This window comes from Dipodomys spectabilis, unplaced genomic scaffold, assembly GCF_019054845.1.
Source record: "Dipodomys spectabilis isolate Male_0828 unplaced genomic scaffold, ASM1905484v1 ptg000054l, whole genome shotgun sequence".
Taxonomy (NCBI): Eukaryota; Metazoa; Chordata; class Mammalia; order Rodentia; family Heteromyidae; genus Dipodomys; species Dipodomys spectabilis.
In genome coordinates, this window is record NW_024870731.1 from 40116687 (window position 1) to 40139575 (window position 22889).

The window sequence follows — 22889 nt, forward strand, 5'->3', positions numbered from 1 at the left end:
GCCAGGTAGGCAGGGATGATGCCCATCTCACAGACAAAGGAACGGAGGCTGGCTGGGTACCTGTCCACCATGAGTTACACATTGAAACTCAAGGCTGGGCTGTCCACCCAAGGTCCAGCCAGGACATGCTTCACAGTGGGAAGAAGGCTACGTGAGACTCTCTCTCACTCTGTACATGTGTCTGTGTATGTCTCTCTGTGTGTCTCTCTGTCTCTGTCTCTCTGTCCAGTTTAAGCCCATTCCTATCTACTGTCCTCATGAAATGTCAAACAAATGTGACACCCTTCCCCACCCCCACCATTTGCCCAGACTACGGCTTTGAACCTCCAAGCTCCAAGCTAAATAACCCTTGTCTCTTCATAAAGTTCATTGCCTTTTCATAAAGTTCATTGCCTTGGGTATCATGTTGTAGTAACACAAAGCTAACTAATACAGGCTGAGGCTTCAGATTCCACTGGTCAATTCTTGATTATAATTTCCTGCTCCGGTGGTACATACCAGTCCTCTGAGGACCCTGGCTAAAACTACGGAGACTCAGCCACCATCACCCCAAAACCCTAGAGGTGGAGACCTGGACTCTGCATTCTGATGTTCTCTGGCTAACACTGGCATAGACAGGTGTTGGGAATCCTTGCCTGGTGACGAGGCCTCAGAGTCTGCGCAAGAACTTCCTCCCTGCAATGCCGAGGCTCAGGTCTCCCACCCACGTCCTGCCTGAGGCCCCCGTGACCGGCAGCTAACGCCTGAGAGCCCGCAGCACACCCTCCGCCGTCACTGCGGTGCAAGTCCCTAGCACAGGGGCACCGCGGCAAGCAGAGGTGAGGCCACACGGGGACCTGTGCCTGGCCAGGCTCTGGCCAGAGAGGACATACTCGTGATCTATCCTACGTCCCAGACCCTGAAAGTCCTGCCTTGCTTTTTGATTGTGTTTTTGTCAGGGACTCGCCACTGTGCCTGAGCACTTTCACTCAAGGCTAGCACTCTACCACACTGAGCCACAACTCTACTTCCAGGTTTCTGGTTTTTTAAACTTCTGGTTAATTGGTGATTAGAGTCTCGATGACATTCCTGCCTGGGCTGGCTTTGAACCGCGATCCAAAGATCCAAAGATCTGTAGCTAGGATGACAGGCGTGAGCCACTAGCACCCCTCCCTGTCTCACTTTCTGATCACAGCACAGAAACTCTCACTGAAAACCCCAACAACTACATCCGGGCCTCCGGGAGTCATGCACACGCCCTCCTTCCCAAAACACAGCTTTGTTTGAACTGGAAAGTTCAACAATCTTGGCTGGCAGAGAAAAGCCAAGAAATGCCACAGGCTTGAGGATAGAAATAAGTAGGCACACCCAACGTGGGACCTGGGAGAGAGGGAAGGGACCCAAATCTACATGCCCCGGGGTCCTTCGACTCCAGACAACAGGCAGAAAATCTGTCAGCTGCCAGCACAGTGGTTTATCCCTTAACCCCAGTTACTTGAGAGACAGCACTTGGGAGAATCACAGTTCTATCAGGAAAAAAGTTTGGAAGATCCCATCTCAACCCCTCATCTGGGTGTGGTGCGTGCACCTGTCATCCCAGCTCCCTGGGAAGATACACAGGAGGGAGGTCCTGGACAGCCAAGGCATCATTTTGAAGTTCTGTGTGGAAAACAACTAAAGCCAAAGGCCTTCAAGAATGGCTCAAGTGGTAGCACACCGGTCTGGCAAGTGCCAGGCTAAGTTCAATCCCAGCACTGTCTAAAAGGAGGTGGAGAAGGTGGTGGTGGTGGTGGTGGTGGTGGTGGAGGAGGAGGGGGAGAAGGAGGAGGAGGAGGGGGAGGAGGAGGGGGAAGGGGAGGAGGAGGGGGAGGAGGAGGAGGAGGGGGAGGAGGAGGGGGAGGAGCAGCAGCAGGAGGAGGAGGAAGGGGAGGAGGGGGAGGAAGTGGAGAAGGAGGTGGAGGAAGTGGAGGAGGAGGTGGAGAAAGAGGAGGAGGAGGAGGAGGAGGAGGAGGAGGAGGAGGAGGAGGAGGAGGAGGAGGAGGAGGAGGAGGAGGAGGAGGAGGAGGAGGAGGAGGAGGAGGAGGAGGAGGAGGAGGAGAAAAACAACAAGAACAACAAGTCAGCTACTCAGCAAACCCCTCAGCTAAGCTCTGTAATTCTATACAAATGCCATTGTGAGAAATACACAATGAGGAAATAAGTATGTGCCACGAGTTTAATTCTCTCTGGAAGGAGGGGAGAAGGTGTAGATCACAAGCTAAGCAAGCACAAGGCCCCCAGTTCAAACCCCAGTATCGCCAAAAATAAAAGCAGGTCCCTGAGACCAGGTCTCTGATCTCAGATCTTGTCCCTGGCTGCGTTCTGTCTTACCCCTGCCACTCGTCCCCTGTGAGGTGAGCTGGTCTGCCCCACTTCCCATCAGACCTGAATGACGCAGCCAGCTGACCATGGACTGAGGCCTCTGGAACCGTGGCCCCTACTAGACCTTTCCTCCTGTGTCCTTCAGACGTCTCCTTCCCGGGAAAATGCCTGCAGAGCCACTTACAGGAGTGGGGAGCTGTTGGGCTCACCGTTTCTGAATTCAGGCCATGAGTGGCTGGCCTGTGGCTGGGCCCTGAGGGGAGGCTGAATGTCAGCGTGGGAGACTCGAGGCAGAGGAGGCCACTCGCTTTGTGGCAGCCAGGGAGCAGGGAGCGGCACACCCACGCAGGCTGGCTTCCTTCCCCCTGTCATTCACCGGGGCCCCAGCCTAACAGATGGTGCTCTTGTGTTACGGGAAGTCTCCCCTCCCAGAGTCCTCTGAGGAGATGCCTCACAGACACACCTGGAGAGCGACTTATTCCCAGGCGTCCCCGGTCCAATAGAGCTAACAAGATAGCTGAGACGTTAAATCCTTCAAGTTGTTTGTCTCACCTATTTTGCCTCAATGATCACCATACCCAGTAGCTAGTGAAAAACAAAGCTACATGACTCACACCTGTAATCCTAGCTACTGGTGAGACTGAGATCTGAGGATTGTGGTTCAAAGTCAGCCAGAGCAGGAAAATCCATGAGACTTTTTTTTTTACTGGTCGTGGGGCTTGAACTCTGGGCTTGGGCACTGTCCTTGTACTCTTCAGCTCAAGGCAAGCACTCTACCCCTTGAGCCACAGCACCACTTCCAGTTTTCTAGTGGTTTATTGGAGATAAGAGTCTCGTGGACTTTCCTGCCCCCGCTGGCTTTGAACTGCAATCCTCAGATCTCAGCCTCCTGAGTAGCTAAGATTACAGGTGTGAGCCACCAGCGTCTGGCTCCATGAGACTCTTACCTCCAATTAACCACCAGAAACCCATTAGTAAAGCTGTGGCTCAAGTGTTAGAGTGCTAGCCTTGAGTATAAAGCTCAGAGACAGCACCCAAGTTCTATGTTCAATCACCAGAACCAGCACAAAGAAAAAAAGAGGAGGGTGTCACTAGGATTCTCTTCTGGCAGAGCAATAAAGAAAGAAGAAAAACCGGGCACCAGTGGCTCACCCCTATGATACTAGCTACTCAGGAGGCTGAGATCTGAGGATCACAGTTCAAAGCTAGCCCAGGCAGGAAACTCTATGAGACTCTTATCTCTAATAAACCACCCCATGGTACTGTGGCTCAAGTGGTAGAGCTCTGGCCTTGAGCAAAGAAAGCTCAGGGACAGAGTCCAGGCCCGAGTACAAGCCCCAGGACTGGCAAAATAAAAAGAGGAAGGCACTGGAGTGTAATGTTGTTCTAAAGCATAACTGAACCAGGCTGGGACCTAGTCCTAACAGATGATCCAGTTAAAAGTGTGGCTTTCTGTGCTCTTCTCTGCCCCAGAGACTTTACTGAGCCTATGGCCATATAGCAACGTCCACATCAGCCCAGAGCAAAAGGAAGACATGACAGTAGCAAATAAAGTCATATCCTGACTGGAGAAAAGGCCATCAACCCTGACCCAACAGAGAAACCCTGCAATGGTTATCAGCTGTCAGATCCACCTGGGATTTTGCCAGAACTACCTGAGCTGGGCACCCGTACAGTGGGTGGGGAGTGGGGGGAACTCACAGCAGCTTTCCTTTCCTGCTGCTCCACTGCCCCGTGCAAGCTCTTCTCTCCAGCCAGAATCTCTCTGCGGGTTCACAAACCAACAGTGCACAGGGGCCACTGGCCGTCAGCCTTCACGCACACGACAATTCCTTTTTCTGCTAGAATAAGCTTTAGAGAGAGCCCACTTCTGTCCAATTTTCCCATAGAACGGAGAAAGTAGAAGAAACTTGGGGGAGGGGTTGTAAGTACAAGATTTAATCTGTAAATGCTGAGCCATGACCCCACAAGAAGCTGTAAGGAGCCCACAGAAGAATTGAAAGGAAGAGGGAGATCCGAGGGCATTTCAAACAAGGTGTCCGTGGGGGGAGGGGGAGAGCCCAAGAACAGGACTGAACACAAAGGAGAGTGTGCACTGTGTGAAGGAGTAACCCACGAGCCTGGTGTGGAATGAGCATTTCCCATCAGTGAGAGGCCGGCGGTCATGGAAGGCCAGGAGAGCCTTGCTATTGGGCCCATCGGTGTGCATCTTCTGCCATTTCCCCAATGCTCAGCCCAACAGGAGATGCACACAGGAAGACATCACAGCTGAGCCAGGCGGACACCATGGCAGCACCCACTGGACCCGGCCTGAGCTCAGAGACCAGAGGCGCCACCTGCCATTGAAATGACTTCTCGCTTGTTCTAAAGGAACGCATCCAGGTGAATTCTTGCAGATGAAAGATGGAGTCCATCAAACCAGCTCTGCACAGAGGTGCATCTTGATAAATGACGAGCTGATTTTTCTGGAAGGACTGCCAAGGGGCATCATCCAGGGCAGTCAACCACGAGTGGAGCTGTCCCCTTGTCGGGCCCTGGGGACAACCACACCCGTCAGATGATCGTGCAGCCACAGCAGTACCGTTCAGGGTGGTCTACTGCGTACACCTGGTGGTCGGTGCCATAGATGTAGTAGACACGCGTCTTCCCGTGGTACTGGTAATGAACTTCCGTGAGGGGGATCAGCTCAATGGTCTGGCGCTGAGGAGACAAATGGCCAAAAACACTTCAGTGTTCCTTTGAGGCATTTCACCGGCTCAAGAATCCTCTGCAGCTCCTTACTGCCTGCAGAATAACGCGCCTGCTGCCAAGTTGATAGGAAATCTGGAGTTGTTGGCACACTTGGTCTCCAATCTCCTACTATGCTCCTTCCTGAAGCCTAGGCTCTGGGCCAACCTGACTCCTTTAGCCACCATCTGCTTCTAGGTTCAGCTAGTGGGGCCATGGGCCTCCCGCAGAAAGTTCCAGGAAGCCACCGGCCAAAGACCAGGTCTTCTAGGAGAATTTATTTCTAAGCAAGGTGCTGCAGGAAGGCACAGGATACCCACTTTAAACATCTTTCAAAACCACCACCGAGACAGAATGGCGTGCTTGACAAATTTTGAATTGAAGTTTTAAGATGAAACATTAAAACTGAGTGCTGATGGTTCATGCTTAGAAGCCTAGCTACACAGGATGCTGAGCGCTGAGGATTACAGTCCAAAGCTAGCCTGGGCAGATAAATGCAAAAGACGGTTATTGCCAACTAACTAGCCAAAAGTGAGAAGCGAAGCTGTGGCTCAAGCCGTAGAGCACCAGCCCTGAGAGGCAAAGTCAAGTGAGAGCCAAAGGCCCTGAGTTCAAGCCTTGGTATCAGCACAAGAAAAAGATAAAATATGATGCCATACAAACTTCAAGGGCTGGTGGGTTATGTCTAGCTATCATCTAAGACCTCTCTCACTACCACCATCATGACCTACCTTGAAAAATGTCTCTCTAATGTTCATTCTTCTTCAAAAGCTGGGGATACTGAGGCCCATGGGCTCACTGAACTCCCCCCCCCACCTTTCCACAGAGACATCTTAAATCCCTCCTTCTCCATCCCCTTCTCTGAGCAGTGGGTCCACAGCCTGACCAACTCACATGGCCCTGAACACCGCACCCCAGCCTCACCTCAAGGGAGAGCCCAGGGCTCCCACAGAGACCCCATCTCTATTAGCATTCCAGGCTGCTGTGTGGTTAGCAAGAATGCTACACCCATGATGCAGGAACATGACTCCTGGGAAGTTATACCTCCCTGGAACTTTCTGCAGGCCTGGCCTTTGCTCTCTCTGGGCAACCTATCCCCATCCCATACTCTACTACAGAAACCTGAGCTCCCCAGTCTCCAGTTCCACACTAAGACAAGCCTCGTGCCCCTCATTTCACAGACAAGAACATTTGGGGCCCACAGAAAGGAAGAAAGCATCTAATACCTCAATGGAGGGTGCGTCTGAGAAGCAGGTGCCAACCTGGTAAGTAAACATCTCCACAATGTGTGGCTCCAACGAAAGGGCCCTAGTTCCTTCACCCACCCCCGCTGGGGCTGCTCCCTTTAGGCCTGAGCTAGCTTTTTCCATTGCTACAGAGAGGCTGTCTGACCCTGGCCAATTCCTCCCCTCTCTGGGCCTCTTGTCAGGCAGAGGAAAAGTCAGGAATTTGGATTTCACTCCAGGAAGACAGCCTCCCGTCAATCAATCAGCCATAAATAGTGTTCTTAGCCTTGTGAGACTTGTGCTATGGAGGTTTTGTATAAAAACCTGAATGCAGAAAGTCTGGGAGGCTGAGGGGTGGCTGTCCCTGTGAAGGAGAGTTAGGTCTCCTCAGAAGACAGGAGTAAGAAATGGCAGACACAACATGTGGGAGACAACAGGTGGCCTATCGGTGGCGCTTCTTCTTCCCACAATGCTCTGTGTTCCCGCTTAAAAGCTTCTTCTTTTCCCATCAGGCCCTGGGTTCCTGCTCAACCAATATGAAGAGCTGGGAAAGTACATTTACACCCCAGGCTCTGAGACCCCCAGCCAACAAGGCTACCGGGGCTGGAAGGCCTGGAAAAACTGTGAGCACTGCTGCCACCTGGTGGCCGTCAGGATAAGCCGCCCAAACCAGGGGGGTGGGAACAAAGATGGGGCCAAAGGCTGCCTGTGTTCTAGCCCAGACTCTGGCTTGAATCTCACCTTTTCATTCTCCCGTGTGAACATCAGGGAGCTGAATAAAAAAGACACTAGAAACCTACCAATAGCTTCCTGCCTCCCAGAATCACAATGCAGGCCGCTGCGGCCTCCTCCTGCTCCCGGGCTCTCTACCCTCTGCCACCTCACACTGGGTCCCGCTCCCCTCTGCTCTCCTCAGCCCTGACATTCTCAGGAAAGAGGCCCCAGGCTGAGAGACAGCATCACCCTTTCCCATGACCAGGGGAAGCAGCGACAGTCCAACCCCAGGAGCCTCGGCTTTCAACGGCCCAGCCCCAATCCCTGTCCAGCTCACCTGCTGCAGGACGCGGGCCCTGGAGGCCACAGAAGCTCCATGCTCCGCGATGCCCCTCTGGGAGGCCAGAGAGATGTCCCGTAGGGGGAAGTCCACAATGGGGTACACCTGCAAGAGACAGACACAGACACCTTCTCAGCCCCAGAGGAAGAGAAGGACCTCACCCCTTGAGCACTCTGTGGGCTGGGGCATGTGCTCTGCCTCTGCAGACCCTGAATGCACACCTTCTGAGCCCAGGAGTTCCCACACAAGGGGCAGGGTGCCATAATCAGAAATGGAGCCCATAATCCCCAGCAAACCTTGCATGGGCCTACTCTGTCAGGAAATACTGCTCGGTGCAGGACACCACAGCCCTCCGCACATGCGCAGTGATCCGTGTGGGTGTAGCTGCACAGTTCTGCACATACACATGCACAGTGGACTTACAGTGGCCTGGTGTGGACACACAGCTCTCTGCACATGCTCAATGGGCCCTGTGGGTGTACTCCTAACAGTTTTGCACATGCGCAGTGGTTCGTGGGGGGAGGGGAAACCCACAGCTCTGTACATACACAGTGGGCCCTGTGGATGTGGATGCACTAGCTGCTGCACATGGACTGCAGGAAAGAGCCAACTTCTATTTTCCACATCAAAACTGCCCAAGGATGTCAGGCACTGACCCACAAAGAACCCAACAGATGCTGGCAAGGGTATAGCTAAAAGAGAATGCTACTACACTGTGGGTGGAAATGCAAATTTGTGCAACCACTCTGGAAGGCAATATGGAGGTTCCTCAAAAGAATAAACATAGAACTACCTTAGTACCCAGCAATCCCACTCCTGGGCACAAATCCAGTAGAGCACAAACAAGGTTACAATAAAGCCACCAGCACAACTATGTGCATTACAGCATTGTTTAGCATAGTCAAGATATGGAATCAGCCCAAATGCTCTCAATGAGTGAATGGAACAAGAAAATGGGTATATACGCACAATGGAATTTTATTCATCTATCAGGAAGAATGATATTGTACCATTTGTAAGGAAATGGAAGGACTTGGGGAAAATTACATTAAGTGACATAAGCCAGACCCAGAGAAACACAGGTTGCCTGTTTTCCCTCACTTGTGGTAGATAGAATGTGCTTATAAATCTGTAAGTAGTATGCAGGTGGTTACAAATGAATTAACTGAAGTATAATAGACTCGGGGGAGCTCAAATAGTTTAATTTTTTGAGAAAGACTAGGTCAGAACCCAACAAAATCAGCGTCAGGATAGGGGTATTTGCAAGAGGGCGAGCAGAAGGGGGGTGGGGCAGACAAATGAAGTTAAGAATTCATTGTTGGTGGGGGAGGGGAGGGATAGTGGGATGACAAGAAGGGAAGGGTAACAATGCCAGCAAGTGGTGTACCCACAGCCTGAGTCATGACTGTAACCCTCTGCCCAGCACCTTTACAGTGAAATAAAATTAGAAAAAAAGGAATTCATTGCCTATACCACAAAATTAAGAAAAGTAAGGGAGGGGCGTATCTAAGAGGGGGTGAGAATGTGGAAGGGGTGACGCTGCTCACTGTGCATTGTCCCCATAAACTGCTATGTTAAGTGGCGCCTCCTTTGTACAACTACTTGAAGATAATAAACGTTTAAAAAGAAGGTGATCGCAATCTGGTCTTAAACAAAAAGAAAGTGGGGCTGGGTTCCCATGGAACTTCACTGGCAAACACAAACACTGGGCCAGGGTTCTAGCCGTGGGCCTGGAAAAGTGGTCTGGTGGCTGACTTCTCGTTGCCAGAGCTCCAGACTCTGCCAGCTCATTTCCGTCTGCCGTGGGAGCCTCTGCCCTTCCAACGCCCCCCCATCCCCACCCCTGCTCAGAAGCCACACAATCCACTCCCCGACTGTGCTGTGGGCATTTCCACAGAGAGGCCCGCCTTCCCCGCAGCCCACCCCAGCACCCCGGGCCTCCTGTCCCCTGGCCCGGACCCAGCCCGTCTCCATCACCCTGGCACTACCGCCACCCTAACACACGGCCTCTTTCTCTCCTTCACCAGGCGGGACAGCCGTGAGGGGCAGACATTTTATATGGTACCCACGGACCCAGTCCAGGCCTGGCACATGGGCAAAGCTCTCCACGTCTGTGGTGGAAGAGAGAGAGGAGCAGCCTCTTCCTTGCCTGGACGGCTCTGGCCTCGCCCACTTCCAGCTGCAGACCAAGGACAGCCCAGGGCAGGGGCCCCCCGAGGCCCCCATCTTCTGAGACACCCTCCTCACCGTGGTGTTTTCGTCCCGGAAGAGGTTTTCTCCCTTGGCCTTCGCTAGCAGCTCCGCGGGGCACCGAAGCTGACGCCCAGACACAAACTCAAACAGGCTGTTCTTCCTGGGAGAAGAGAGGAGTGTGCCAGGTGGGAAGGCGGGGCTGGGATCCTGCACACCTGGGCTGGAGACTGCGTGAGGGACACCGTGGGAGCTGGGGCTGAAGCCCCCCCACCTGGAGATCTAGAAGCCAGTAGCCACGCAGGCCACACAGGCCATGCAGGCCACGCAGGCCACGCAGCCCCTGGATGGACCCGATCCCACCTCCGAGGGGAGGGGACGGGCCCCTCAGCCAGGCCCTTCACGTCTGGAGATGAGGGAGGACACCACCGACATTCCTACCCATCGCTGCCCGCGATGGGTGATTGCTGCTCTTCTAGGCAGTGCTGGCAGAACCTGAACTCAGATCCACGTGTACCAAAGGCCGTCCTCAGCCTCCACCTTACCCCCAGCTCCTCTTCAGGGAGCTCTTCACCTTCCCTGAGACCCCACAGCCCCCCATACCAGGGAGAGTTGCTGTGTGTCAGGCCCGGCCCCCTCGCCCAGGCCCAGGCCGGCACTTACCACATGATGACCAGCTGGACGAAGTGCAGCAGCTTCCGCTCCCCCTTGCAGGTGCCACACATCCTGTGGCCCCGCCCCGAGCACGTGCAGCACCTGAGGGCCAGGCCTCCTCAGATCAGTCCCACCCCCAAGCCCTCCTCCCACAGGAAGGTGCTCGCGCGCCGGGGTGGCCTTCCATTGTGTTTATCTGTTCATGCCCTCCTTCCCATGGTGGCTCTCCCCCCACCTAACCATCCCTCCCTTCTGTGTCTAGCTCGAGCTGGTCCACGGTCTTATCCCTGGCCCTAGCAATGGCAGTCAGTACAAAGATGGACACAGGACCCGAATAAACACCGTGGGAGCCTTCCAAGAAGGGCTTGCTAGAATGATCAGGAAAGGAGGGGTTACTGGATTGAAACTATCAGTGGTCCCTTCCACCATGCCAGCCTGTGACATTATTTAAACACCTGAATCCAGCTGTACCTGAAGCCAATATACATACATATCCCCCTCGATTTTTACCGTGTGTAGACCTAGACAGGCTTGCTATTTTGCTGTTTTGCTCTGTGGTCAAAGCCAACTTCAGTGGGGTTCCTTTTACTCGCAAATGAAATAAGTCTCAGTTTCTTTCCCAACTAAAGACCTCCCTCATCAATCACGGTGGAAGGCAGATGGCAACCAATGAAGGACTCAGGCTGAGTGTCTGGGCCAAAGGATCACCAACCAACCCGGCGGTGAGCCGTTCTACGCCTCGCGGTTTGCCGTTTCATGGTAAAAGTGTGCACATGTGTGAGAGGAAGCGTTTACAAACTGCAGTAGCTCACTGGTCCCAAATCCTGAGCAGAGATAGGATGTTGCTCTTGTCAATCAACTTTCCTTGGTTCTTCCTCATGCAGACCCTGCTATATGGGCAGGGTCCTTCTCCTAGCTCCTTCCCCACTCTCTTCCTCTCTGCACTGACCCGTAGAGGTGGCTTGGTCACTGCCCATAAAATCCAGAAATGCCAGGCCTTGGGACAAGAGGAACCCCTCCCCACCACCCGCCTGCCGTGGGCTGCAAGACCCGCACCTACCTGCGTCTGTGGGATCCGGAGCACATGTGACACCTCCGGACCTGCCCCGCTTTGCTCCTGGCTCTGCTGCAGGATGGACATCGAACCTGCGGACCCACACTGCCTCTGCCACTGGCTCCCTGGAAGCCAGGCCAAGGGCGTCCCAAGCCTGGATGATTCCACCACAGCGGGCGGACCAGAGAAAGGGGCTGCGTACAGCCAGACTGGGGATGGGGAGGGCAGGGCCTGGGAGAGGTGGTTTTGGACAGCAGGGGGCAGTGTGGGGCAGCTCGAGTCTGGAGAGCCAAGGCCAGGGAGGAGTTAGCCTGGATTCTAGGATGGTTCCCACCCTGAAGGTGTGGTTGGTTGGTTGATTTCTGCAAAGGCTGAGGCCCCAAAAGGCCTGGAGATCTGCTTAGGCCCCTGTGCTGGTCTGGATTCAAAATCAGCCCAAAGCAAGTGCCCTGGAACCTCTCTGGAAGGGACCTCCTGGGAAGCACTCTTTACTAGCATGCTTAGGTTAGATGGGGCCACAGGACCTCAGAGAAGCCAGGGTCCTGGGTCCGGTGACTCACAGCCTTGGGGATACAAAAGGCTCTGGGGAAGGAGCCAGAGGACCACAGGCAGAGGCTGGAGCGGAGCAACCATAAGCCAAGACCCGCCCGGGGCAGGTCGGCCAGCAGCTAGGACAGGCCTGGACACCTCCACAGAGCTTCCAGAACTGCCTCTGCTGGACCCTGGTGGCCCGCACCTGCCATGTGAGCTGCTCAGGAGGCCTAGATCTGAGGATCCTGGTTCAAAGCCAGTGGGGGGCACACAAATTCGGGAGACTCTCATCTCCAAGGAACCAGCAAAATGGAGGCAGTGGAGGCAGAAATCAAGTGGCAAAGTGCCAGCCATGAGCAAAAGAAGCCAAGCGAGGAAGCGGCGCTGTGGCTCAAGCGGTAGAGCGCCCGCCTTGAGCTGAAGAGCTAAGGGACAGTGCCCAGGCCCAGAGTTCAGGGCCCAGGACCTACACACACAGACACACACACACACACACGTATCATGTATGTATATATATGCCAAGTGAGAGAGCAAGGCCTTGAGTTCAAGCCCCACCCTCCCTGGCTCCCCTGCCTGCTACAAAGGGGATACTGGGCCGGGGTATGGGGGGGGACCCCAAGGGCTTAGTGCTCAGCAGGAAGTCAATGACGGATGGAAAGGAGATGTCAAAGGGGAGAGCGCAGAAGCTACACTCTCACGCACACACGCGCCTCCCCGTGTCAGATGGGAAACTGGAGGGTCAGCACGGGCGACGACTTGCCTGGGCGCTCACCATGAGTGACTGGGGCCCAGGCCTCTTTCCCCGCCGCCCCACCCACCGTGCCCCCCAGGGTGGCTCCCCCACCCGCTGCCCACCCGTGACTCACCGTGCCAGCCCCGTGGCAGACGCTGCACTTGTAACGCCCACGCCCGTGGCATTTGTGACAGTCCTGAAAGCCAAGAGCTCTCCTGGCATCTAGTGTCCCAGGCGGGTCCCCCACCCCCATGATGTCGTGACCCCAAACAGAAGAGCTGCTTCTGGGAGAGACAGGATGGACGGGGAGGGAGGAGGGAAGCGGGACACAGGGACGCACGGGAGAAAGGCAGATCCAGGACCCCATGGCCAGCCATGGAGTGGCAGTGACTCTCCCCACACCCACCCAGGCTGCTCTGGGACCTGGTCCTCTAGCACAGCCTGCACACAGACACCGACACGGAGTGAGCCGCATGCACTGAATCATGGGATGGAAAGATCTTTGGCGAAAAGAATTGAAAGGTTTTAAGCCAGCTGATGGCTCACGCCAGTCATCCTAGCTACTCAGGAGGCTGAGATCTGAGGATCGTGGTTCAAAGCCAGCCTGGACAGGAATGTCAGTGAGAGTCTTATCTCCAATGAACCACCAGAAAACCGGAAGTGGCGCTGTGGCTCAAGTGGTAGTGCACTGGCCTTGAGCCGAAGAGCTGAGGGACAGCACCCAGGCCCAGAGTTCAAGCTATTATCTATTGATTAATAGATACATAGATGATAGATATAATAGACACATAGATATGACACATAGTCTGACAGATGAAAGACACATAGATATAAAAGACAGATAATTTGATTGATGATAGATAAATATATAGACATATAAATGATAGATATAATAGAAACAAAGATTGATAGATGATAGAAACATAGATAGATGATGGATAGATGATAGATACAATAGACACATAAATGATAGGTATGATAAACAGGTAGAGTGATTGGTAGATAGATGATAGCCCTGTAGGTAGATGATGGATGGAGCTGGTGAGTAGAACAATCTTTTTGCCACGAGAGACTTCCTTCCCTAACTGTGGTGTTCGGTTGCAAAGGCCCTGGGCCCTCCGTAGGTTCCCCCATTGGCCTTCTTTTCCCCAAGGAAGGAGCCTCCGGGCTGGATCTAGATCGGGGGTGCTTTGGCGTGGTGTGGCGCAGCATACGGCCTCCCATGATCCCCCTCACCTTGACCAGCGCAGAGTGAGGCACTTGGAACCTTCTGGTGTCTTCCTGAAACATGGGCGGCATCTGCACCTCCATCTCCCAAACGCCAGGAGAGGCGCCCTGTTGGGGCCCGTCAACAGCATGGTCTGCAGAAAGGGGGGGACATGGGCACAGCTGAGGGGAGCAGGGGGAACTCACCCGGTGCTCAGTGGGTTCCTGGGGCTCCTGGAGGTTACATGGGGGCCCACACCCAGGGGGTAAACTCCCGGATGGTGTCTGGCTCTTTTACTTTCTAGGTCTATGGCCACACCTCTGCCAGCAAATTCCTTAACCTTTCTGACCTTCGGGTCTCTCACCTCTACAATGGGGATACAGGATGGTGGAGAAAATCTCAAGTAGGAGAATGAAAGAGAAAATAGCAGCCCAAGGCTGGCAGCCACCAAGGGATCCTCATCCCCACCCCCTCTTCTTCCACACCCAACTCCTCGTCAGAGCTCTGATCTGCCGTGGTAGGAGGAGAGAGAACATTGGGAGAAATAACCCAGCAAGTCTTCCTGGAAGAGGAGACACCTGGCTGAACCTAGAAGAATAGACCTGAGAGGCCCTGCAGAAAGCAGACATGGCTCGGGGTTTCTGAGACAGAGAACCGGAGCCCCTAATTGGGGCTCAGGAGAAGATGGAAGGGTGCGGCTGTGGGCTGTGGGACTCTAGGCCTCCGGGGTGCTGTGGGATGGTAGGAGCCGGCAGACACCCAAGGCCATGCTCTCTGGCCCCGTAGAGAAGCAGCCGAAGGCAAATGCTGGGCTTCTCCAGGCCTCTTGTGAATGATTTGCCAGACAGGGAGCACAGAGCAGATCAGCACTGGAGAGGCTTGGAGATAAAGACTCCCACCCCATTCCACAGGGAAACTGAGGCTGGGCACAGAGGGGCCTCTTAGCCATAGTGAGAGGCTGAGCTACACACCCAGATAGCTGCCCACCCCAGCCTCACACCCCCAGCCGCACAGATCTCACTCACCAGTGAACGGCTGGAACGCCCACTCGCTTATCCTAGATTCGCTGAAGGTCTCCAGCCGGTACTACGGAAGGAAACAAGCCCAGGGTCAAGGCAGAGCACTGCCCCACCCCGCGGGGCTCCCACACACAGGCCCCTCGGGCTGCCTGGAGCAGGCTGACCGCTGCGGCTCTGCCCTGGATACACCACGCCACTGCAGGTGCTCAGCCAGCCCAGGACGTGGCCAGTTCAGCTCTCTGTGGATTTCTGCATCCAAATGTCCTGAGGCCTCCTACAGCCCCCAGTCCTTCACCCACGGGATCTCAGAGAGAGAAGGGATCATGGGCATCACTTGACTCTTCTTTTGATATGGGAGGCTCAGAGGGGTCAGCTGACTTTCCCCAAGTCACACAGCTAAAGGTGGCCTCTCCCTCCACTAGCCGCTGCTTGTGTGCTCATCAGAGGATGACAGTACGAATGCACCTGAAAATGCAACCTAGAAAAGATGTCCTAGCCAGGCACAGTGGCTCACACTTGTAATTTCAGCAACTCAGGAGGCTGAGAATCAAAAGGACTTCAGTTCAAGGTCAGCATGGATAGAAAGTCATGAGACCCCCCATCTGAACAAATAAGCCAGACTTGTATTTCCAGCTATGTAGATGGCAGTCCCAGGCTAGCACCAGGTATAAACGCTATCTGAAAACAAACCAAAGCCAGTAGCTCACACCTGTAGTCCTAGCTACTCAGGAGGCTGAGATCTAAGGACTGCGATTTGAGGCCAGGTCAGGCAAGAAAATCAGTGAGACTTGTATCTCCAATTAGCCACTTGAGAGCCCGAAGTGGAGCTGTGACTCCAGTGGTAGAGTGCCAGCCTGACGTGGTTTGGGTGTCACAAATGGGATTTCCCTGCAGTGAGGAATAATGATTTCTGTCCCCAGGACTCTTGGTGCCTGTCACACAAGCGCCTGCCTCTGTCTCACTGAGCCCCAGCCTCCCCTTCCCCCCCCGCCCCCCACCCCCACACAGCCCCTTACCCTACAGAGGGTCTGTTGCCTCAATTCCTGGATGACAAGGTCTCCCGCTGTCATGCTGGGGTAACAGCATTTGGAGTTCACGAAGCTGAGAAGGGCTTCCCGGGCCACCTCCTCCGTCACCACGGGGGCTCTGCTGGGACCAAGAAAATGAAGGTCTGGGAAGGGCCCGTGGGCTCACAGGGCTCATGGCCACTTAGCTCCGTTGTTTTGGGTCATCGTGATGCAGAGCATCCTGGAGGTAGAACAAGCGGCTCACTTCACGGTGGCCAGGGAGCAGAGAGCAAAGACAAGGTGTTTCCAGCCAAGACACGGTCTGCGGTCACTTCCAAGCCAGGCTCTACCTCCGGTGTCCACCCTCTCCTGTGTCCGCCACACTGTGGATGCATGAGTGGATGACCCCCAAGAATAGGTCGGGGCTCTCATGTCTACTAACTGGCGGCAGATTGTTGGCTACTATCAAGTCCCTAACATGAGCCTCTGGAGCTCACCCTTCCTCCAAAGTCTCCTCTTCCCTGAGCACACCACCTGCCCCAAACACACCCTTGAGGGAGAGGCCTGCGCCCCGCACTCCTTCCTAGCTGCCCTGGCCCCTGGCAGCCTTCAGGGCCCTTGGCTGCTCCCCATCCAGCCTGGCAGCCCTGTCAGTGCAGCCGGCATGGTGGCAGGAGACAGGAGGTGGGCTGGCAGGGGCTGTGGCATGTGGCTGGCAGCAGGATCGAGACACAAGGAAGCTGTCTCCAGGCCACGCCACTCAGCTGGCCGGACACCTGAGGTCTACCCCAGGTCGTGTCAATACCCAGAGGTTCTTGGCCCCAATGACGATGGAGACCAGGGTGTGGCGAACCTCTACCAGATGAAGGTATTTCCGCTTTGCAGGCCACGCGTGGCCTGTGCAAACCAAGTGGCCCCTGGAGGGTGAAGGCTGCCACAGACCACACTCGGGTAAGGCTCCGCTCACAAAAACAGGCCATGGACTGGGCTGGCCCAGGCTGCGGTTCGCAGACTCTAGTCTCCAGTGCTGGTTTTGCTGCCAACCTGAAGAACTCAGGGCATGCAGACCCCTGCAGAACCTGGCCCAGTGTGTTGGAGATGGGGTGACCCCCACGGCCCCCCACAAGGGATCCTGGTGTACCATCAGGGTTGACACCCCCATGGGGGGAGTCCTGGGGGGGGATACACAACCAAAAACCCACCTGTGTGCCAGGAACAAGGACCAGGGCGTCGGTGCCTGATGCTCCCCTGGGGCCTGGGAAGGTGGGAAAAATATCTGCTGTCCTGGAGGAGAGGGAGGGAAACGGGACGGGAGCTCAGTGAAGCCAGTATTTGCAGGGTTAAAGAAGGAACGTACTTCATATCCCTAGACTGAGTGAACACGGATTCCTAGGGCAGCGCCCAGGTATCGGACCCCGGTGGGGGGGGGGGGGCACGCAGGGAAGGGGTGATGATTCCTCCCCATCCCACCCAGATCCCGTCCCCAGGGAAACGGACAGCTGTGTCCTCCCCAGGCCTGTCCCCAGGGACCAGCACACCCCCCCTATGGGAGCCAGCACCCCCACACTTACTGACCCCCCTGAAGAAGCCAGTCGCAGCCAGGCAGGCCTTCCAAGAGTTCAGCAGGGGGCGCCAGAGGGCTCTCGGCCTCGAAGCTGAGGTCCAGCACACCTGTGGGCAGATGCCCCTGGTGACCATGCGGAAAGGGGAAATCTAAGCCTGGGTGCAGGGCAGAGATCCCCCTTCCCAAGCGGGGAGGAGGCGCCTCTCTTTTTTGTTGTTGGTGGTCATGGGGCTTGAACTCTGGGTCTGGGCGCTGTCCCTGGGCGCCTCAGCTCAAGGCGAGCATTCTACTGCTTGAGCCACAGCACCACCTCCGGTTTTCTGGTAGTTTATTGGAGATAAGAGTCAAGGAGTTTCCTGCCCGGGCTGGCTTTGAACCGCGATCCTCGGATCTCAGCCTTCTGGGTAGCTAGGATGACAGGCATGAGCCACCGGGAGGCGTCTCTCTTAAAGCTCAAGATCTTTATGCCAACAGTACATTTGCTAATAAAATGCCCTGTTTATGAAGACACAAAGGCTAGAAGGAGAAGGGAGGGGAGCCGCTGTAGGCTGAGGACACGGGCCCGCAGCAGAGGCCCGGCTGCGGGAGGGGCCTGGGTCCCACGGCCGGCCGTTCAGAGTGCTGGCTGCCGATGTGTGCATCGATGCCAACATTCCCCTCCGCACCTTGGTTCTCACACGACTTTGCTTTGTCTGTCTTTGTCTTTTCTTTGTTGGTACGGGGGATCGAACCCAGGATGTTGTTCCTGCCGGGCCAGGGCCTTGCCCCGGCCCCACATCCTGGCTCACGGCTTTGCAGACATGCCTTTAGTCATTGGCTACCGAGGACCCAGGGATTCAAAGCTGTTTTGCATAAAGAGCCCGGATGGAGCTATTTTAGACATGGGGACATGGACGTCTCTGTCTCTGTTTCCCAATGAGGTCTTTGGAGCACAATGCACCGGTGAGGAAGCCGGACTTTGTTCCAGTGCAGAGCTTCTCAGGTAAACAGGTGTGTGGAGGGTGAGAGGGTGGAATTTGGCCCCTGAGCCGTCATTCATCACCCCTGTCTTACACCCGCACCCTGGTATCTGTGTCCACATAATAGGTCAGTGTGCGTGGTCTCCTGTCCTTGTCAGGTAATAAATACCCAGCCAATGGCGTGGCTCCCGGAAGCCAGGGCTTCCCCCTTCATTCCCCTTTATGCCAGAAGACGTTGATGAATGCCTCAGGCACACAAAGACCACCGCGTCCCCTAGGATGGGCCTGCCCTCCCTCGTGGACGCCACATAGCTGGGATCAGACCGAGATGGGAAGAGGAAAAAATGAGTCAGGAAGCTGGAAGCCCCATCCGTCATCCACGGCCAGCCTGACCTCTGCGGCGGGGCGAGCCTCCGGGGCTACACTCATCCGGCCCGCGTGCCTCGTGCAAAAACAAAGGGCCTCAGGCTGGCCCGCAAGAATGCAGGCGTCACTGGACGCTGCACAATGCCCCACACAGGGTGTCCAGACGGGGCGTGTCCCTGGCCCCATAGCCCCAGGGCTGAGTTTGGTTGGGGGACAGCTGTCCAGCTGGGCTGGCCTGTCCCGAGCTGCGTATGGAGAGCTGAGGCTCTCCAGGCAGGTGTAGTTCCTGCCTCCATTGCTTCTTTCCAGAGAAAAAGCAAAATGGTAGCCTGGGATGTAGCCAGGACAGTCAGCTCCAGCGTGCAGAGATGAGGGGAGAGGAGAAGGGGGGGAGGGAGGGAGGGAGGGAGGGAGGGAGGGAGGGAGGAGAAGAATGCTTAGAACGCTTAAGTTTAGCCATCATCCCAATGGTGCCATGCAGTCACTTGGAAATCTTTGCAAAGACAATTAGACAAGACGTTGGTTGTTTCTGCTCACCAAGTGTGAGCTGCTTTTTCCTGCATATGAAAGGGGTTTTCCTTAGGCAGAGAGACACCGTGGGCAAGCCTTTCACCCTCGCTTTGCTGTTGTTGTTGTTGGTGGTGATGGTGGTGGTCATGAGGCTTGAACTCTGGGCCTGGGCGCTGTCCCTCAGCTCTTCAGCTCAAGGCTAGCACTCTAACCACTTGAGCCACAGTGCCACTTCCGGTTTTCTGGTAGTTTTATTGGACATTAGAGTCTTACAGTCTTTCCTGTCCAGGCTGGCTTTGAACCATGATCCTCAGATCTCAGCCTCCAGAGCTGCTGGGATGACAGACCTGAGCCACCGGCGCCTGGCTTCTCTCTCCCTTTTGAAGATGCCTTTCTCTTCTCCGCAGAAGATCAATGGAATCCATGCTTCCCGCCCAGATTCCGGATGAGTCATCTTGAGTATGCAGGTGTCCTGCTGGACTCCTGACTGTAAGGTCCGCCCCTGGATGGCGAGCAGACTCCACCCTCCTCCCAGCAAAGTCTCCACCCAGTACCTGCGTTACCTAGGCAACTGGGACACCTGAAAGAGGTCACATCTGCATCCGCTGAGGTCACATCTGAATTTGATGTGGCCACACCTTTCCCCGCCCATACCCTAGATAAGGCCTAGCCCAGGCCCAGACGCTCTCTCTCTGCTCTTTCTGCTCTTTTCTAGCTCTTTCTCAGCTCTTTCCTTCTCTTCTCTTTCCTAGCTCTCTCTTTCCCACCTTTCCCAGACACTCTCTTTTCTAGCTCTTTTCTAGCTCTCTTCTCTTCTCTTTCCCAGCTCCCTTCTCTTTTCTAGCTCTTTTCTCTCTCTTTCCTCTCTCTTTCCCAGCTCTCTTTCTTTCCCAGGCCTTTCCCAGCTACGTGGAGTGCCAACCTTGCCTGGTCCCAGCAGGTCTACTGAATAAACCTACCCCTTACCTGAATACCACGTGCGTGGTGCTGTTCTTACTCAACTACCTCTTTTTAAAAACCTAATACTGACTCCAGCCGTGAGCTTCCTGTCTCCTCTGAGAGCTGTTTGGGGGGACAGCAGCCTCTCTCAGATGGCCTGGCGAACAACGGGCATGCAGCATGCACATAGGAGTGTGCAGTGCACAGAGCGTCACACACAAGGCACACAGCCAGGGTGCACAAATGGCCCCGTGGCTGGAATCACGTGGAGAAAGCACAAGAGGAGATTCAGGATCAAATTCATAAAGACAGAAAGGAGAGCCAGGGGTCCAGGGGGAGGGGAGGGGGCAGGGACACAGAGAAAAAAATTGTTCTGGCAGGGGATACAGGTAATGGGCGCACAGCAATGTGAATGTGCTGGATTGTTCACATATAAATGGTTAAGATGGTACGGCTTACAAATACCTCATCACACATAGTAGTCACTCTAAAGAGAGAGATTCAAGCAAGACCCCAGCTCATCAAACAAGACTGGTGTGTTTGTGTACATCTGTAATCTCGGTTACTCGGGAGGAAGATCACAGCGTGAGGCTAGCCCCAGGGAAAACACGTAAACCACTACTCAAAAGGCAACCTAAAAAGCAAAAAGGACGGAGGGCGTGGCTCAAGTGGCAGGGCTCTTGCTAGCCAGCTCGGGCCCTGAGATCAATCCTCAGCACCACCCAACTATAAATAGGAATTCAGACGATCAGAGGATAAAGAAAAGGAAAAACAAAAACTCTGTTTTGCCAAGAAGAACGAGCGCAGGAATGATCGGTGGCCTCACGAGGCCAGAAAGCCTGGCCATCCCGAAGCCCGGCTCTCTGCTGTCTGCGGAGCAAGGTCCCCGGCCCTTTCTCAGGGATGGGAAGGGGCTTCCTGCACCAGGAAGGGAGGACGGATGTGGGAGGAGGGGGCTGTGGAGAGAGACGGGAGAACACAGCATTGTGCTGTGCGTGTGAAATGACAACTCTGCTCCCCGCTCTGACGAACAAACACAAGACAGAACAGTTGAGGGACTCAAGCCACACAGCCATTAGGTGGAGGCAGAGGGTGGATCTGAACCCAGGTCTGCTCCAGGGCACTGCGGCTACCAGCCGCTCTCTTTCTCTCTCTCCCTCCCCCCCCTTGCCCCTCCTGGGGCTTGAACTCAGGGGCTGGGCACTGTCCCTGAGATTTGTTGCTCAAGGCTAGTGCTCTACTACTTGAACCCCAGCTCCACTTCTGGCATTTTGCTGGTTAATTGGAGGTAAGAGTCTCACGTCTTTCCTGCTCAGGCTGGCTTTGAACCTTCAGACCTCAGCCTCTTGAGTAGCTGCGATGACAGGCATAAGCTATGGGTACCCTGCTCCAACCTCCTTTTACCCATGGGGAAACTGAGGCTCAGAGAAGTTAAGTGACTTACCTCAAGAGCACACAGCCAATTTAAAGCACCATCTAGACTTGAACCCTGGCTTCCCAATAGGGTGCCTTTCCTAATTAGGGATCAAAAGTTTCCTTTCATTTATTTTTCTCAACATAGAACTTTTCCTCATAAAACACCATTTCCTTCCTTAGATCTATAGCGGTCTGACATGCCACTGCAATTCTATTCTGATGATGACAGGACGGGCTTATCAGGACTGTGCTTCATATTTGGTAATGAGCATGCTCTTGGCTAGAAGACTGTGCTGAAGATTGCTCACAACTGGACAGGCACCTGTAGCTCACACCTGTAATCCTAGCTACTTGGGAGGCTGAGCTCGGGAGGATTGCAGTTTGAGACCAGCCCAGACCAAAAAGAAATGCAAGAGACCCCTTTTGAATGAGTTCAAGTCCCAGTACCACCGAACAATACACTGTTCCCAAGCTCTCGATGGATTCCCGGGCCCATTCCCCTCCGGCGTGAGGGACTGTCACTGGAGAAAGGAAGGAGAGGCAGGTCCCTGTCAGGGAGGGATGGGCTTGGGGTGATCACTGACTTCCTGTTCTCTTATCCAGAGGCAAAACAGAGGAGGCTGTGAGATGCCAGTCATCCACAGAGGCGGCAAAGGGAGAGAGGGAGAGAGGGAAGGAGGAAGAAAGAGGGGAGAGGGGGGGAGGGAGGGGCCGCAGCCCAGTGCCCCCCCCTCCACTTACTGTCCCCACTGCGGTCTCTGTCCATGGTAGGAGCGCGGCCGGCCGGGAGGTGGTGTGTGCTTCAGGCTTCAGAGCTCAGGGCAGCGCGGGTCGGTCCTCTCTGCCCCTCCCACAGCAGGTCCATTGTTTGGCGATCTGCACACAACACAGGAAAGCTGCCCATGCCCTCAGCACCTCCCCCTGCGCCCCCCCCACCCATGCCACACCTGAGCAAGGCAGAGCTGGAAGTGTTGTGGGGAGCGGGGAGCCATCTACCCCCTGCATAGGGCTTTCTCCCCTGGGGAGAGCAGCCAGGGGGGCCCCAGACTCCTGGAGAGGGGGGGGGGGTCTCTGAAGTGCTGGGTCCCAGCTTCCTGGTTGGCCCTGGAGGTTCAGCTTAGGAGCCAGGCATTCTCCAAAGCTACACAGCAGCCTGGGCCCTGTCTGTGCCCAAGTGAGAGTTTCCCCAGAGCTCTTGCTTGGGGCGGGAATCCCACCCCTCCTCTGACTGAGTCTAAAGCATGAATGTCCAGAGCCGGACAGCACCGGCCTGCCCCTCCCCCCCAAACAAGGATCCGTTGCTCTGGATGGACTCGACCACCACCAGCACACAGGATGTGCCCCAGGGCCCTTGAGCAAGCCCCTCATCGCATCCCCTCCCCAGAAGGGCAGG

General features: G+C 55.1%; 1 protein-coding gene across 1 annotated transcript; it reads right to left on the minus strand.

Annotated features, from left to right (window-relative positions):
- Positions 1–4893: 4893 nt before the first annotated feature.
- Ssuh2 (ssu-2 homolog) lies at positions 4894–22262 on the minus strand. The gene is given in 12 exon segments (XM_042680256.1): positions 4894–5040; positions 7345–7452; positions 9595–9700; positions 10201–10293; positions 11252–11337; positions 12643–12705; positions 13746–13870; positions 14742–14802; positions 15752–15881; positions 16945–17021; positions 17310–17413; positions 22238–22262. Coding segments are annotated over 12 exon segments (1125 nt in total).
- Positions 22263–22889: the final 627 nt, after the last annotated feature.